The sequence below is a fragment of the Idiotropiscis lumnitzeri genome, chromosome 10 (assembly GCF_059441095.1).
Source record: "Idiotropiscis lumnitzeri isolate Australia: NSW breed Sydney's pygmy pipehorse chromosome 10, RoL_Ilum_1.0, whole genome shotgun sequence".
Classification (NCBI taxonomy): Eukaryota; Metazoa; Chordata; class Actinopteri; order Syngnathiformes; family Syngnathidae; genus Idiotropiscis; species Idiotropiscis lumnitzeri.
Window position 1 is genome coordinate 11,301,692 of NC_142400.1, and position 19,342 is coordinate 11,321,033.

The window sequence follows — 19,342 nt, forward strand, 5'->3', positions numbered from 1 at the left end:
AATAGAGTTTTTTTTGTTGGCTCACTGCTGCCCTATGATTGGTCAATGAAGAATTTTATCACAATGTTTTCTGTCTTGAAGTTTCTTGCTGTCAAAATGGCATGAAACTGACAAGCACAACTGAAGAAAGAAAATAAGCATTAGGCTAATGAACTGGTGTGTTTTGTACAGTACTGAAATCTCATGGCCATTTCTTTTTTTATGTTCCAATATTCACTGAATTATTTTCTCTGTCATGCGCAACAAAAATAGAACAGGATGTACTGTAAGTTAAATGATCGAAAAATTTTTCCCATGACTTCCTCGCCTTCCCGATGAAATTAAGTCAACGCTGTTGTTACATCGCAAGTTTCGCATTTGGATGATTGATATCAGTTTGGTTCTTACCTAGGCAGCGATAGGGCACCACTATGAAGGGGCGCGCCTGGCAGTGGCTCCAGCCTTTCTTACACCAGTAAGGGATGTTCACGGGACTTTTTGCCTCCTCTACGTGGGAGATGGAAAGCGCTGGGTACATCTGGTCGTGCGGGTCCATGCAGAGATGGAAGAGACGGAAGAGAGATGCATGGGCATAGCAGAGGGAAGGAAGACAAGAGGAGTGGACAGGGCACATCAGGTCAGAGGTCAGGTTCAAGGAGAAGGGTCAAATAATGTTCAAGGGGGTATGGGAAGAAGATTATATGAGGGAAAGACTCATGCACTTTTGTAACGCCATGCAAGGACTCGGTCTAAAGCTTCATTAATCATGACATTATTACCATGTTGTAAACTGTTCTTGAATGAATCTTTCAAAGTTATCACCTCATTGTTTTGTATAGATGGAAAAAAGTGCGACTTTAAAAAAAGAGGTGCACCCTGATATTTATTCAGAAGACGTCAACAAATGTTATGAGCCATCTAATAACGCTGATTCTTGATGTGGCCGCCAGATGGCGCTTGGTTGCTCTTTCCTCTAAAATATAAACAGTGTTTTCCCAAAGAAAGGGGTGTTAAATATGTGTCATTGTCGCATAATGAGTACAAGAAATCAGAAACAGAGGATAATGAGTGGTAAAGGGATGATTCTAAAACTTGAATATTGCATTGTATAATATGTCGAATGTGTGCATTTTGATTACTATATTGTCATTGTTAATTAATTCATTGTGTAGAATATTATATTAAAATATAATATTGTACATTCCAGAAGCTTCTCTTTAATGTATATTTTCAATACAGTATATTGAGCTAATAGATTGTACCTGAAAGAACATGTTTTTTAAGTATCCATATATTTTATTGACCATTAACCATTTGACAAAAAAAAGTATGATCCAAAAAGTTTGTGTCACATCCTTCGTCCAGCCTACCTCCTGACAGTAGGAGAGAATTTCACCGGGATCTTTGAAGCAGTCTTTGCGGCCTTGAGGGTCCGGCTCCCACTGACCCGTCTGCGGGTTCATGTGAAGCAGCTGACGGCCGCAGAACATTGCAATCTGCGGTTCTGCCACCTGGGGGCCGGGCCCGTTTACCTCGCTCATGGAGAGGGCCTGGGGAAGAGAGGGAGACAAAAGAGATGAGGATGAGTCGATACAAACCCAGTGACAGATAATGGTGAGGCCGATCCAGGGGCAAGCGGGCCTCACGGATAATTGGTAGATGCACTCTCGCAATAAACCCGGCACTGAGGCACTGACCAAGGGTAAGATATCAAAACAGAAAAGTTGAACGAATGCGCTGGGGAATTGAGCTTTAAAAGGATATCGACAGAACTCAAAGTCAAGGAAGATCTATTGATAGCTTGCTGTTTAAAAAAAAAAAAAATCTCAAGTCAATGACAAGTAAGAGCCAATAAGTAGACCAGTTTATTGCCACATTTGCCGGGAGGGTGGAGGCGGGCAGGATGTAAATAAATATATACGATCTCATAAACATACAGTACATAGTATAAAATATTGCTTTCTATGAGAGCACGCTTACCCCCCCCCCCCCCCCCCCGGACAACAGCCTTCTTGGATGTTATTATTGATCGTGGAATATGTTGCCTCAACCCGTGGAGGACCCTGGGGACCTCGCACCGAGGAACAAACAGCCGCTCGGGTTGGGAGTCAGGTGTTAAATCTAGCTCAATGACCGATGAGCCACTTCTCTACATTAACAACACAGCACACACACGGAAGAGGGGCCTGGAATCAGCAAAATCAAGAATGTGGCACCATGCACATTAGCGTAGCCTCATGGAGGCCACATGAAGCATAATGAAGAGATTTTATTAATGCAGAACATTAAGTCATTTTTCTAAAAACCCATCATCTTTTGTATAGCAGCAATCTTTTCATGTCTGCAGACAGACTTGAGAGATAGAGAGATGACAGAGAGACTGGTAGCACCGCTGAGCCAATTAGAAGAGAGTTGCCCGGAGGAAGAAAGTGAGAAGAGAAAAAAAAAAAAATGAGAGTGATGCCTGATCAAAGAGAAGCGCTGCTTGGGCCGGCTGCAGCTCAACTGTTTGAAGTCCTAATTAAAATTCATAGTGATCATTTTACATTACTGTACTTCCTATGCGGGAAATACATTAAATATGAACAAATAGGAAGTTTACAGGTGTCTCAGTACATGCTGTGGTCAACTCTTAGCGGAGTATACATATAACCCGGATTTAATCTTTTTTTTCCCTTTGGATTAATACAAGAAAAGGAAATTGTTGAGTGAACTCAAAATTTCAAGGCAACAAATATTGATGAAAAAAAGAAATAGGAATTTACAAAACTAATTGTCCCTTACGTGGCTCCCCAACTTAGGTAAAATCAACTCAGCAAATTGTTTTGAATCAAAGAACTTGCTTGCGTTGTTGTGCTAACTAAAACTTGCCATAAATGTCAATCATTTGTATTTTGAACTTGTTTTCATTAACAATTTAAATTTGTTTTAGCTGCAAATAAAATGTTTTTTTTTTCATTGAAAGCAACAAAGGCTCTATTAGGACTCTACTAGATAATCAGAAGCAATTATCCTTTTTTTCTTCATCATATGCGGGGCCTCTCACATTTAACAAATCAAAATGTTAGAAATTCCATATGTACCCAACCTAAGAGGTTGCACTGAATTTTCTCACATCTTCAATATGTCAAATCCAATTCCATTCTCATTTCCATGAACCAAAATGTAGCTTGTTGGACAAAAAAAAAAAAAAGAGCATGACACAATTTCGATCAAAAAAAAAAAAAAAAACGATCAAAGACGTGTGATTTTACGTCATCCTCTCCAACCTAGAGCGAGGCCTCTCATGTATAACTGGCAAAATCCCATACTCGACTTCCAAAAGTGACTGGTCTACATTTACAATACAGCTTGACTAATTTGGCATTTTAAAGGTTGAAACGCTGTTCATGAAATTCTAAATGTGAGTGTCGTTACATTGTTATGAATTATGTTTTGCTCTGTGTTGTAAACTCAAATACAAACTGCAAGTGTTTTTCTTTCCACTACTCAAGTGAAGTATAAAAAATAAATAACAAGTCGCCGCACATTTGAGGCTATTAAATTGGACAAAAAGTCAAACATATCAATAAAAAATGAAAACACTCACTGAATAGGCCACACCTTTTAAAGTGGGACAAGTCAACACACGGAATACTGCAGCTGTGCTATTAAAAAAGAAACCCCCAAAAGTGGGATTTTATGGATTAATGGCATTTCACTTCATTTCAAACATGACAACTGATGCACAAGTGAATTGATTTACATGCATGGTCACAGAATTACTTAGACCAACCAAAATTTTCATTTGACTTTCATATGTTTTAGTTCATTTGACTTTCATATTTTGCTGTATGAGGCAAAATGCCACTCAGTTTCTCCCGCCGTGGATACTCTTGCTTTGTTTGTCATATGGGCTTTCCAACAATCTTGCCTTTTAAAACAACTGAGCTCTACTGCCAATAAAAAAAGCTTCTTGGAACTTGGCCCTTGCTTCTATCTTCATCTTGGCAGGATACTTCTCTCACGCTGGCTCTCTTGCAAGTAGCTGCTCATCACATCAGGCTTCAGAGGGCTGCAAAGCCAAATTAGAAAGTGAAATAAGTGCTTGTTTGACTTTTATTGACTATGTTGTATGGCTTCAGGGCTTAGTTGCTTAAGGAATGCATTTGCTGAGGTTGCTGTCCTGTGAAGCTGCTGAGCTGACGTCTGAGCCAGGATCTCTCTTTGACGCGGGGAAGGTCAGCGCCACGAAGAAAAAGTACTTCCGGATATTTGAGAAGATAACCTCGGCCGCTCCCCCCGGTCCGAGCGCGCTCATTTTGCCTGCTCTCCACTTGTGCACTTGCAGAAAATCAATGCAGAATGACTGCAACTGAATCACCGCGCCCCTCCCAATCAATAGGAGTCCATAAGGAGCACAAGGCTCCCGACCTCCATGACAGCAAGGCTGCACGTCAGCCTGATCAAGGATCAGATTAGATTTCCCTCTCATGATGAACCCAGTTAAGCAAAGACTGCTTTTAAAAAGCTCCTATTTATTTATTTTCACCCAGCTTGTCCCAAAGCAGCACAACCATCCATGTCAAAAGTCTCCTGCTGGTTTGTGACCCAGTTCGCTGTGAAATCACACGCATCTCCACATTCTGGTACGCAAGAGCCGTGCAGTCGGCAAGCAACAGAAGCATCACTCAGACAGAAAGCCCTGCAGCAATTCAGTGTGTATGTTTTGTAGGTGTTTCATTCGGTGATGTCGGCATCCATCCATTTATGCTGCAACTTTGTTTTTCGAGTTAGTCGTATATACGGTACAAACAAATACTAGGCTTATGTGAATGCCTTTCAAAAGAGCACAGTATGCAGTTTTTAAAGAAATAAATAGCAGCAGTAATCAAGACCATGGTTGCGCAACTTAAAGCACTTCAAACGAACTGTCAACGGTTCTTGTGAAGAAAAACAACTGGTGTAATTTGTGGACTTTTGTACTTTTCGGTTGCTATTTGGTTCCCAGGGTGCAATGCGGCATTTTATGCTAGTTCTTCTGTCGTAACGTCATTAATCACTATCGTTTAAGTGTGTTTATGCTAGTCATAATTGACTGAATGTGTGTTTAAATTACAGTAAATGTCACATTAATTATTGTGGTTAGCAGTAAAAGTGTTGAAGGAAACCCGAATAGAATTGAGCAACTCTAAAATGGCCCAAAATCAACAATGCCTGACAGTATCACCATATTCTTTTTCGTGAATTGATGCAATTAGGTGATGTCTGTCAACTAGTGGTGAAAGTTGATATTACACTGAAGTGCCAACTATAATCATGTTGTTTTTTTCATGGCGCAAACTAGAAACTTGAATCAACAGCTCCTCTGCTGGTTGCAATCAGTTCGCGTCTCCATTTTGCATCATTTCCACACCATGTTCTCTTTTCTTAATGAGCAATTTATGGACCTAACATTTATTAACTCATTCACTACCATTGACGGCTAAAGACGTCAAAGATCCATTTTTTTTTTTTTACTCGGCTGGCAGTGAATGAGCTAATAGCCCAACATGAATAGCAGGACTGTTTTATCCACCTAGTTTTCAACTGGAAGTTGCATATGGCTCTCTTTCGCTTGTACCCTAAATGTCCCACATAGTGCAGTAGTAGTTTTTAAGCACCGTGTGTGCATCTGCGTCCAGACACAGTGAGGAAAACCAGACTGCGGCTTTACCTTGCGTTGGTTAAGCCAGTTGAGTCCCACATATCATCTCGTGGTGCTGATGAGAGCGAATTGTGCCAGCGGGCTGACACAAGAGTGCTGCATCATTAATAAGAGCCTGCTGATAGAAAAGAGGAGACGTGCATTGACTTTCTGCCTCGCTCCGCTGTGCTGTATGTTCTTTGCCTTTGTTTGCTCCCATGGTTTTTCATTTCTACTGACACAGTGCTACACAATCGCGTGTGTGCGCCTCTCAGTCTCCGTGGCAGGAAGCATTTCGAACAAACAAAATGTTCCCATAGGGACAATAAGACACTAAACCGCAGACGTACCACGGATGTGTAGCTATGATTATGTTTAATTAGAGCTGCACTTAAGCATGGGTTAGAAGAACAATATAATCATACAACAGATTGTTTCAACTGAAATGCAATAGACACGGAGACAAGTTTGAGTTCAGGCCGGAGCAGTGGATTTATTTTTTTTCCTCAGGCATCATCCCTCGCTGCTCAAATTAAATTTGCAGCACCTGTTCCACCCTTCTGTTGCAGCATGACTTCATCCTCTTTAATGATGCAATCGCTCGGCCCTGGCAGGCAAGCCGGGGCAGGAGAGGCGAAGCGGAAAAGCCCACCCACCATTTGTCACCTATTACAATCCGCTTCACTACCATAAAACTACCGCGCTGTTGTCTTGCTAAATGTTACAAATACTTTAGTTTTACAGAGATACAGAAAATAGGAAACATATCATTCGATCCATTTCTGCTAAAAAAAAATTTTATGCTGTGCCTCAAGGAATATAAACTGTAATCGCCACATCCATCGTGGGTCTTACGTTATAGACCACTCCCGCAACAAGTAAAATCTATCCATCCATTTTGATAATTTCTAGGCATATTTTTATAGCACTTTTTAAATGCCTTTAAAGCTATTTTTATGATAATAAAAACAAAAAAATACACATAATATATTGGGAATAAACCAAAAGAATGGAAAAACACAAAATTATTGTACAAACAGTCGTAGCAATGTACCAATCCCTCCACTAATAATATACAGTAAACAAATCCCATTTTTTGGGCATACGAACAAATTAAATTTATCATCTCAAAATATACATCAATAGTCATGCCCAAAGATGTTCCTTACAAAATTAAACTATTGATGTTGCTTTCTATCAGAGTAAAAAGCAGAATTACAGCACTTGATATTCAATAATTTTTTACAACAACTAGGCTTCACCGAATGTGGACTTCTAAAAATAACCTGGACGTGTAATGCTGCCTCCTCGTTGTAGCGAGAACTGAAGTCACTGACGGCCATCTTGCGTTGCCACTCACAAAGCTCTCCGAACTCGAATGCTGATTTCTCCAAGGCGTTTTTACGTTACTTTCTGTCTCCAGGGCGGAAATGCCGCAGTGCGCCACAAGATAAGACTCATGGCCCGACCGACTGGGGGACACCGTAGCGGCGTTTGCGCCATTTTGCACTGTTGTCAGATTAATTGTAAGGTCATCCCTCATTTGCATTCAAATCAGGGCGGTTGCAGAGGACTTTGTCCTAGACATTTTAGACATAGAAATAGATGCGCAAATGCAGGTAAACTGCAAGATTTCCCCTTGTGGATGACGGAGTTGGTTGCGCATGTTATATCATAGGCAGTAGATCGCACATTTTGAGTGACCGCAATTGGCTGACAACCAGTGTACGCCGGCTCTTGCCTGACGTCAGCTGAGATTGACTCACTATATCGGTTAAAATCCTCAATCCAACCATCACGGTCCGTCTTAATTTCTAACGTTTATATTTAAGCAAATTGACATGTTCACAATTTCACAATGACTACTGGCTGCTGCAATGACACTGATGCTGTTGCCTGATTTGCGTGCATGCAGCGAGTGTTCAGTTCCCACGCAGTGACGGTGTGACAGTGTTCATATGTGCCCTGTGATTCACTATCCAGGCTGGGATAGGCTCCAGCTCCTGCGACCTCCAACAAGAGAAGCGGTGTAGAACATGGATTGATGGACAATGGCTAATGACTGGTGCTGACTAAATCTCTCCACTGAGTCCTATTCTACAGAGGGAGACATGATGTTGTGACTGATAACTGCCAAGAATTGCCAATAGCGTGCGGAGACCGTATTCACATAGAATAGAATCAGATGGACGATTAAGCTGCGCTGGTCTGAAACATGCACACATGCGCAAAGGTTCTGTCACAGACAGCTTCCTGATCTCAACATGCCGTCTTCACTTTTTCTTTCCATTCTCTTTTCCTCTTGTCGCCTCCCATTGTGGCCGAGTTCCATCCATGCAGTCTATATTTAATATCGCTCCATCGTTACAGCTTTGGGACAATACGAGACATGCTGCGGCTTCCACCTCGACACTCCCACCTCCTGCTCCCTCGGACAGTGCTAAATGACCCGAGAGATTTGTGAGCTTTCATCACTGTGATCATGTTAGTTAATTATTCATAGACTCCATCAGACGTCTTCCTGGTGCGGTATGCATTTACCAGAGAGGGGTAACATTAGTCTGAGGGCTTCTCATTGAGCAGGAGGGGACAAAGGAGGAAGGAGCTCTGCATATTGAAACTCATTATTATCCATCTCTGACTGAAGACTAATTGAATACATTCATTTTCTATTCAGAGGAGAGTGAACGGAACATTACGCATTGTGTTCCCCCTATTATGCCATTGCACACTCCCACGACAATTTATCAAAAACTGCACAAAAATCGAAACAGCAGAACTCGATACGTCCCAACCGCCAGATCTCATTCCAAATAATTTAAAGCTATTAATAACGGTAATATACATTCCTTAAATGGATAAGCATGTTTGAAGTAACATTTATATGCATCCAACAACTGTGAGCAGGGGCTCATCCCATTTGACGATGCCAATTTATTGCTATGCTACTATTCGTATATACTGTGTAAATTACAATTGACGATGCACACAGGCAGCTTTAGGCAAGGCAGCTTTATTTTGTCTAATAAAAGCAGCACTAGCATGCTAACTTCCAGTCGCCATGGTAACAAATGTGTTGGCTTGACTATACCTATTACATAACCCCAGGTGATCACACATTTGACGACAGATTATTCAGTGAGTTGGCGCTCAAATATCTTGTAACATATTGACAGCGGACACTTTTATGCCACCCATTCCACCAGAAATGCTTAATGTGTTGCTGTGCATAAAGTCCATTTTTATTCTTTGCTGATGTGGTGGCATCACAAATAAAAAACAAAAAAAAAAACAAGCAAACACTGATTACTTCTTTTAGCTTAGTTTCTGGAGATTTGGAGTTTCCACTGTACATTATTTGATTAATACAATGCCAAGCCTTTTCGCATTTAGTGGCAAAATATGTACTGCCATGATAGTCTTCTCTAAATCCAGCCTCATCAGGGCAGATTACAACAGTCCAGTCTCCAGCTGAGCCCAGTGGGAGCAGATGGCCCCATAATCGCTAAAGTTCATGTGGGTTCTCAAACAGCGGCCAAAACTGGCTCCTGATATTTGATTTATTTGCAAATAGGGCTGGCAATCACAGAGTAACTCACAATATAATAATGTTGCAGTATTTTACTGTCGCAATCTATCGGACAGAAAACTTGACAAATTATGCATGTCTAAAACTCAAAATTATTAATCAATACAGTACAACTATGAGTTCAAAGCAAACATGGTAAAGCTGCATTTTGCTGCATGCAAATAGAATAAACTGCCAACAGAAGAGAAGTGATCCCCGGGTGCACAGAGTAAATTTCTTTGAGTACATCTTACTCTAACCACCTCTTGATCGTAAAACGGACATGCTTCACCCAGTCCTGTCCGACATGCTGCCCTTCATCAGTTATTAATTCAAGTCCATGTATTATAAATCAAGAGAAATAAAAAACACAATGTAATATAAAATGTGTTATGGATGAATTGACGCAGTGTGGTAGGGGGGATAAAAATACCAAGTTTGTCTGATTGTTTATTACTTGTTTATAACTTAACACAAGTGGACATTAAAATAACTACACATCCATTTGGGTGTGCTGGAGCCGATCCCACATGACTGGACTAGTTGCCAGTCAGAAATAAAATATATATATTTTTTCCAGGTAATGTGAAAACATGTGCCTCCTCTTGAAAAAAAAAATACTCCTTTGGTAAAAACATACGTCACAACCCTTAATAAACGCATTTATTAAATTTGAACATCAATTTAAATGTTCAACAATTTAACAGCACAAAATGAGTCTCCAAACTGCTTGGCTCGGTTGGTCATTATGACTATTAGGAGCTCTCTCACAACTTTTCTCATGCAGGCAAGGTGACCTCTGCAAAATATTCACGGCATGGAAGCACATAAAGCTAAATCATGTCAAAAGTTACCGGCATGTCAATAACTCACTTTGCAACGTATAAATGGGCACTATGTCGATGGCAATGATTGACGGTAATTGCCTTTTCTCACTTATTGCCGCATATTAGGCAGAACGGGTTTCGTACCTGGTCTGTATTTGCACTCATTTTCCTAACTTGTGGGCTTTATTGCGGGATGTGAGGGGCGTGTGAGTGAGAAAACGGTTGTCGCTTTGTTGATACCGTGTTGTAATAATAACATTGCGATAACTACACTAACGTCCGACGTCATATCTTTGGACGACCTTACAATATTTTCAAGCCTCAAATAACAAATAAAGCAGGAGTAAACTTCAATGTTTTTTTTTTTCTTTCATCTGAGCGAATTGATTTAAACAAAAAAAAAAAAAACACGACATATAATGCGAAATTCTGATGATCGAGCGAGATAAGAGAATTGCCTGATGAATGATGCCTGATGCCCAAGGGGGCTTCGACTTCACTTTTCAGAGCTGACACTTCCATGACTCATGATTAAAAAAATCATGTTCACACATGCCCTCTCTTTAGCCTTATCTCCTGCTAACAGTCCATAAATTTGTGATCCATTATCTTATCCATTCAGATGAACGCCTAAGCAATCAAAAGAACAAAACAAAATGCCACTGTTTTCTATCCATTTTTATCCAATGAGTAATAATCATCTGATCCAAGTGATGCCTCCTGTTCCACCCACGTTACAATTTTTTTTTTTTTCATAAGTCGCATGCAGCCATGACACCGCTGAGCATGTTTCGAGGACAAAAACATACAACGCAGTCGGACATTTTTGAACAAATCTATCAGCGCCTCCTGTCGAGAGCGTGGGAGGCAAAACCCTGCATAATAACATTGCATAAAGCCAAACACAAAAACAGGGAATTGCATATGAATTTCTTCAATCTAGCCAGACAAAAAAATGATTTTGTCTTGCGGTGGTTTTCGAGACGGATTTTATTCTGAGCTATTACATAACCAACGCAGCTAAAGCTCCAACCCGGTTAAGCAAGACAACATGGGAGTGCCAACATGTTAATGCTGAACGCTGAGAGCCCGCAGATGTGATTTCAAGCTGAAGCGCTACCTCGGGGGGATTGAAAGAATCAAAGGCTTAGCAGAGATTTCAGTTCTGCAGGTCGGCTCAAACATCCCATAATGATCTCACAATTGCAATTTCTGCAGGCAGGTTGAAATGTAAACAATGCAAACGACCCAGCATCTTCTGTAACTGCCGTTCAGCCATGAAATGCAAAGAATATTGACTCAAATGTTTCCATTTCTATTCTCAAGTCATGATTTTATTATTTTTGTCTCATGATCTTAAGTGTTTGAAGCACCCACTTGGGTCGCGGATTGGCTAGAGTGGAAACGGCCTCGCCCAGCTGACTTTGGACAAGAGGCTCGGTACACCCTGAACTGGTCGCCAGCTATGCAGTCAATATATCAGGATCGAAATATTTGGATAAACAATCTAATTCCGATTGAATATGAGATTTTTTTTAAAGTCACTTTACCATTTATTTTAAATAAACACAAGCAATAAATTCATCTGTATTACAATAATAATTTTCTATACATTATGGGAATGTTTTGATGGTACAAGTTTGTCTTACACTAAAATAAAAGCAAATGACCCTTTAAGCCTTAATATGAAAGGCAGTTTATTTTACTAAAATTTTACCCAACAAGTTAGGCATAGACTAAAATCATAAGTCATGAAAAAAAAAAAAAGATAAAAAAAAAATCTGTGGCTTTACCACTTCAACTTTTCATACATGGTATGGCAACAAGGACTGCACTTAATCACTAAACATTATAGACACAAAATAAAAGAATAAAACATACTATATGTATAAAAAAATCCATCGACCAAAATGAATCATGCTTTCCCTCCAAATTACAGCCTTTGCAGTTGGAGCATTGTATGCATTGTGGTGTGGATTTGAATTCGATTGATTATTTAGCCCTCATATATACTGATTTGAATTTATTCCCATTTTCCATTCATCCATTTCTGTAGTGCTTGGCCTCAAAAGAATCATGATTGAGCTGGAGCCTATCAGTGTTTATATTAACAAAAGCATGCAAGCTTTTTCAAGCAGTTTATTCATTTATAGTCATCTAAAATGTGTTGTTGTCAAGATGTCAACTAGATCAAGTACGTTTAATGGGGTCGCTAAACTATAACAAGACAGCGGTGGGCACGAACGATCCGATTAGTAGGTGATCTCCAAATGCTCACTTCACATCATCTATCCGTTGGGCCAACTTGCAATTCCTTATAAACGTATTTTGCCCGCTTATATAGCTGTAACGTCATCACTATACTGCTCCAAATCCCGCTGGCCCAAATTGAAAGGCTATCAAGGGACAACGATGATTTACCGTTATTTATGAACTCGCATGAGCTCCAACGAAATTCATTTAATATCATTTTGGCTCAGCGATAGCATCACGAAGCAATTGCGTGTCGTTATGGAGGTCTGTGGCATGATATCCAACTTCATTAAGTGATGCAGGTTGGAAAAAAATGATTCACATCCACAACTAAGGACAATTTAGAGTTTTCATTCACCCTAAAATACTTTTTTTTGCTTCGTAATTTATGGTTGTATTATTACTGCTACTACGACTAGCGCACAACTAAAATAAATTCAGCAAGTTAACGCAGTTTATTATAGGAATGAAAGAAACTATAATTTGACAAGGAATCTTAAATTTAATGGCGTATATTCATTGCAAGCAGCGACGATCACACTAACGCTAGAAAAGCAGAAGTGATGACCATGGTTTGTGTGGATACAAAGCATGCAATGCATTTTAACATGTTAGTAGATTAAAAGGAATACGTCATCTTATTTCCTTTAACGGCCCTCTGAACCAATTGCTGTTTACGGAAATTAAATAAAAGGCTCAATACGGATTTAAAGCCTTTACGCTAAAAGCCAAGACATGCATATGGTCAGCTATTAAACTGACAACCCCTACTTTATTTTTATACATACACTATGTGCCGTATATACATGTGTCAGAGTATAATAACCTGCTGAGGGAGAAAGCCTGCCGCAAAGGGGGGAGGAGGTAGGTTAAAACATTCATATATCTCTCACTCTCCTTCCGTCTCATATTTATGCATGCTTTCAATTGCAATCTCATCATGCCACTCCCCTGGGAGTCAGTCTGCTAGATGCATTTTATGGAAATGAAGCTTTCGCTTTATAAATGTATACAGTGCATTCTGTAAAAGGCCCATAAAGAGGAAGTGGGGTAAATGGAGTGTGTTGTGTGCCACCACCGCTATTAAGATACTGTCGCAAACCAACGACAACGTTATAATTTAGAGGTAAATGCTTTTCATTGGAGAGCGACAATCTTCATTTGATGCAAATGAGTGTCATAAAAACCTTTAATACTATAATCCATTTTGAAATATTTGTTTTGTCATACAGTAAAATTGTTGTCAGCCAGTATTCATTTCGGCGTGTTTTTTTTACTCTTTACAGGGTAGGGAAGGGTCGAGCTGCAAGACCAACTTGATGCGGCGGACGCTCACGTTTCACATTAGCCCCCGCTTACTTGTCCATGAACACCCGGCTCATTTTTAGCCCACTACTTCACGTTCCCCCTCTCAGCATCACTTGGCCACTGAGGTTGGTTTCCATGGTAACACCACCCACAGGAGCAGGCTACCTTCCCTGTTACCGTAGCAACTGGTTCCCTACAGACTTTCCTGCATGTCACTCATTCTCCCGCTCGCTTTCTCTCCGCTGCGTGTAAACAGACCTTCCTCCCTCCCTCTGTTTTGTTTCATGATGAAGTCCGCATATGTTTTTTGATTGGACCTTCTCGCCTCAGCAGGTCAATGATCACCTGCCTAATGGTTGGTTTTGCGTTCCACCTCCCCGCCTGATGCTTGTTTACATGCCATTAAAATGACTCATTCTCTGCCAGGCCCCACTGAAAGGATACACACAGCGGTTACTCACAGCTAAAATAAAACATCAAAAATATCACAATCTTATTATCATCAAGGACCCTCCCTGAATTTGGGAACAGTGAGGCCCACCTAATATGATCAATAAAATTAAATAAATGGGGGAAATTCCGCCTAATTCTGTGTTTCTAAAGAAAACATCTACAATATTGGTCGAATCAGATGCATATTAAATTAGCAATGTAATTTATTTGATCAGAGATGCATTTCATTGGCTGAATTTGCATCTCTAAATACTGCATTTGAAAGGCAGGTGTCAAATGTGGTAATTGTGGTGAGGAGGAAGCCTGGGTAAATTGAAAGGCAATGGGGTGAATGGATCTATGTGACTCATAAAAAAATAAATAAATAAATAAATAAAATATGAGGAACACACATGTGCAACTTGTTCCCCCCTAAACCCCCGATGGAAGCGCATTATGTGTATGATTCAAAAGGTGGGCATAACAAATGTGGCGAAATATCCCGGTCTCATTTCTCTCTTCCACTAACACTTCCAATTCCATCTCATTGAACTTGATTTTACATTTGGCGCACTCTCTAAATTTGCCATGGTGAAAACGGTTAGACCTACCGAAGTGGAAAAAAAATAAATCACTTTTGCACCTGTTGAAAATTGCCGCAGAATGAGTAGATCACAGGCGAGACGCCCACCAACAGCACACGCAATCTGTGAGAGGGAACATGCAAGCGCTCTCGTTTTGGGAACTCAGTAAATCAGACCCTTTGGAGGCTAAACGCTTTAGGCTACCAAACAGACAATAACTGAAGTCAAGGTAACGTGACCTGGTCGCAACCTGAGGTGCTCGGAAAGAATCACGTTTTTTTGCCAGTCGCTGCTGCAGAATCACTAAATCTCAAGATAAATATCACTCTCCTCATGACCTCTGCAGAGAAAATTTGATTGTTTTCTTTTATTTCCTATAGCAGAATGACAGGTGGTACATTAAAGTAGAGACAGGCATTTAATTTCTTTGCTCGGCGATGAGGAAAAATAACGATTAATTAATCGTTGCACAAAACTTGTTTATGCGAGTGGGGAATCTCTTGTTTCCTTGTCAGTGTTGTATTGAACTGAATAATGCCGCCAGGAGGCGTTTTGTCACAGCTTTTGTGGACAGTGCAACCTCTCATAATGTAGCTGACGCCATTTTCTTTCTCACTGAATGGCGAAGGTTTGCGAGTGTTTGTGCAGGGCCCGAATGTTTTTTTTTGTTTTTTTTTATTCCTTAATACACACACATTCAAATGTTGTAATATTGTTAAAGTGTGCATTCAATGTTCTGTTGTGTAGGAGGCCTGCTCTTTTTTCCCCCCTATTAATCTTAAGAGCAATGAGCCAACCCATTCTTCTTCTGCCATGCTATCAATGCGCCTCTTACACGCTGCATTAAAAGGGAATGAAAGGAGCCGCTTTGACTGGGGACGAATCAAGCAGGCTGCATTCACTCCCACAACATTTAGCCTTTCAACCTTTTTTTTAATATGCCCTTGCGTACATCTGCAAAAATACCACTACTCGGTCTAACACAGCTCCGCTCGGAAGTGGATTTTTTTGGGGCACAAAAATACAGCCTCTTATGTGAATGTAAATAGTTGTTTTTCCAGTATTGTATGTCATGTGATTAACTGAGGACCACAGGGGGTATAAGTACCCTCCAATGGCAGAAGGGCTGTATAAATCTTTGTTCCCTTGCTTGCCCGAGGCGTTGTAGCTTAGCCGCAGTGGTTAAGAACCGCCTATGAACAGAAAAAGTTGAAAATTCTGCCTGGACACAATGCACCATCTGTGTAAAGTGTATGAAAAACATGTCGGGTCAACTGCTGAAAGCTCTGTCTCATTGGCCATGGAGTCAATTACTGTGGGAACATTCAGTCTCCAGAGTTTCAATTTTCTGAAAATGGGAAATTTCCACTCTAAAGCATTGCTAACAATTAATTGGTTTCTATATTCCGAAAAGACTGAACATGCCCAACAAGCCATTTGGTTCCCTTTTTTACAACCACAATAGTCAGTCGACTCACTAGTATTTGATCAAATTGGGCTCATGTGGGCAACCAGTGGATGCGGAAGCATGTTGAAATGCTGACAATCCCGATTTGGATGAGCACCAGAATTTGAGATTTGGGTCACGATGTTAATTCATTGTGTCATGTCACCGCAACAAACCCATCTTTTTCCATTTGTGCACACAACTTTGTAAGTTATACTGGGAAAAAAATACAAACTGTAGACTACAGCTTCAGCTGTTGTGAAATTCGCTATATGAATAAAATTGTATTGCTTTGTATTGTACGGCCTGGGGGCTATTTGTGGTTCGCTATCCATTTTTCAGGGGCGCGAGGCTTATAGAAAAAAAATGACATTTGACCCGGCCCACTAGGGTAGTTTAAAAAACTGTTATTAAAATTAAAAATAAAAAATAAAACAGGCTTGTGTATTGTAGAGCATTTCAAATTAGCATGAAGTATTTACAACAAAAAAAACAAAAATGATAATATGGCGAATGAAGTTTTCTTCTGATTTCTTCTCTGTGTCAAGTTCTAATCAACGTTGAGGGTCAGTTTTTTTTTTTTTTCGTTTTGGTTCTGAATGTCTCGACGGGATTCAGCTGCTGCTCAATTGCAGGCGTGGATCGAGTATGGTCGGATACAGGGCCGAGGCCATGTGTAGGGGAGGGGTAACGAGCGCCTCTGGGATGTGGCAGACGAGGCAAAGAGGGAAGAGAGGTGAGATTAGATGAGCCCGGAAGGGAGGAGACAGACCAGGGGATTTTCTTCTGTGTGTGGGGGGAGCGGTTCAGGAGGATGGCTGAGAAGGGGACATAACAAGCAGGAACCCACTGAAAGAGTGCGTGACGAGCAGGAGCTCAGTCCTCTCCACAGCCCTCAATAATTGATGCAGCCTCTCCTGCGGCCCATCTTTATAAAGCAGTCGCTGTGGCGTATGTGTATATGATGATAAAGCGACATTTGTCTTTTTTAATTTTTTTTTTTGAACAACTGAAAAAAAAAGTGTCCAACCCACCAATTACACATTTCATGCAGCAAGGGATGCAACGTTTTTCTTTTTATACAACGTCTCCCCCTCCTCATCTCATTTCATAGCCACATGCTCATGACAAAGATGGATCTCTTTGCTCTTCCAGCTGCTAGATCTGAAATAGGGCTGGTCTCCATTTACATGCACTCCACCCTGCAAGCCACATAACGTTCTCCTCCACTTGCACTCTCTCTCTCTCTCTCTCACCTCCTCCATCTCTCAAATCCTCCACAGTGCCAGAGCAAAAGCCTTCTCTCACCAGTCAGCCCTCGATCTATTTAACTGTGGCCCCACCCCAACCTCCTTTTTTCTTACACGGAGGACAAGTGTTATCACTGAACTGCAGAGGTTTTCAAAGGGCCCTACTTTGAAACCTCCAGCTGGCTGCTGCCGGACCAAACTTTGCTTTGCCCTTGAATTGAACTGTTCGGGCGGAAACCCGAGGAAGCTATGGAGGGTGTGAAGACCTTGTGCACCACTCATATCTTTGCCCAGCAAGACTCCGGAGCTGGATGAGATTATGATGGGTGGTATCTCGCACAGACAAACATCGAAATCTTCGAAAATACACGGAGGTGTATCAAATATTCAGTTTTAACAAAGTCAACAATGCTCAGTTTTGATTGACGCTGTCAGAGAAGCGTTCATATCGTGTGGCCATCTTCTTATGGCAAACCGCGATTCACGTTTTGACCATGAAGGTCTGATGCGGAACCACAGGTAATTGCCCTTGAATAAAGATTCAACACCGTATGTTTGCTGTCAGACGCCATTATTCCCTCTTGCAGACTGCGTATGAGCTGTTGTGATCATGTGACCAAATTAGCCGTTCAAACCAAAATATGAAGATTGTTTTTAAGAATTGACAGGATGGACAACTAATGATCTTGTGGATGCTGGTTCAAACGTTGCAAGGACAGAACTTGCAACGTGTCTAACAAATGAATGTTCGCCCGAAATAGCAGGAAATTTGGGACAATGTAACCGTAGCGTTTATGCAGTAAAAAAAATGTGTCAATCATGTAGCTTCTGCCGAGATTTTAGTCGAAGGTAAATAAAAAGAAGTTTTAAACTTTTGTAATACCTTTTTTTTTTTTTTTTTTTTTTACCAATGTGCTTTTAACCTGTTCGCATTTATTTGAATGTCAGAGATGTCTGTACTGCTTACTTCAAGTTGTTTCCCAGCATTTCTTTTTGAGTTGCGGGCATCGTAATACAATTTGTACTAAAATGTAAATGCCTGTTTAGTGGATGTTTAAAACATTGGTCCTGTTAGTTTTAAAACATAAACTATTTTAATACTTTAGATAAGTGTTTGTTGATGTGTATTCCTCAGTGGCAGCGTGAGCGCGTTCCCGAATGATCATCTTCAGCCGGTTGCTGTTCCTCATGACCCTGCACAGGGTAAGTGATCGAGAAAATGGATAAATAATGCGCCTCAAATCAAACTGATCAAAATGAAAAAAAAAAAAAAAAGTAAAACATATATACAGTAGGAACCATTTGCATCATTTGCAAGCTCATGGAAGCTCATTTCAAAATACATGGCCCACAACCTTAAAGGCCTACTTTTAGGGAGAACCACCAATAACCCAATAACCCCGACCCAAGAGGCTCGGTACTGGGTTGGTTACCAGCCAATCGCAGGAAACAATAAAATCTTTAAACACAGCCAATGCAAGGAGATAGCAACAGAGCTAATGTGCTCCAGATCAACAATAATTCATTTCCTGTGTTTCAGTGCTGCTGCGTGTTAACTATGACCCTGCAGGTTATAGCCAAGCCTCTACATTTGTGCGTCTGTCTTCAAAAAAAAAAAAAGCTTCAGGGGAAGCCAAATACAGAGAACAGGAGGTAAGACATGCATGTGATACAATAACATGGCGCGTATGATGCCCACTGGCATTCGGATATAGTAGAGCGTACCAAGCTCACAGGAATCCATTAGTGGAACCTGATTATCTCCTGGCTCCAAAATTAATTAAGTGAAGGGGGTAAGACCGTGTGTGTGTGTGTGTGTGTGAGAGATAGAGTAAGAGAAAAATCTGCTTGTGCTCTTCTTTTTCTTTTCTCTCTCTAAATCCTCTCATGTTATTGCATTGAAAGGCAGATGACGTGGGAGGTGCTTGAGTCTGTATGTATTCCCGAGTAAAAGCCCGACATTTTCTGCTCGTGCTGATGAGGATGGAGGCGGCGGGGGCTGTTTGGTGACTGCACAGTGACTTTGTGA

The 19,342-nt window shown here is 40.7% G+C and overlaps 1 protein-coding gene across 1 annotated transcript in view; it reads right to left on the reverse strand.

Annotated features, from left to right (window-relative positions):
- Nucleotides 1–19,342, reverse strand: part of aplp1 (amyloid beta precursor like protein 1) — a 35,308-nt gene that overhangs the window by 11,754 nt on the left and 4,212 nt on the right. The window contains exons 2-3 of the mRNA XM_088306081.1: nt 1,350–1,529; nt 388–517 (exon numbers count right to left, since the gene is read on the reverse strand). Of these exons, the coding sequence (XP_088162207.1) occupies nt 388–517; nt 1,350–1,529 (310 nt within the window). The remainder of the gene's footprint in view (nt 1–387; nt 518–1,349; nt 1,530–19,342) is intronic.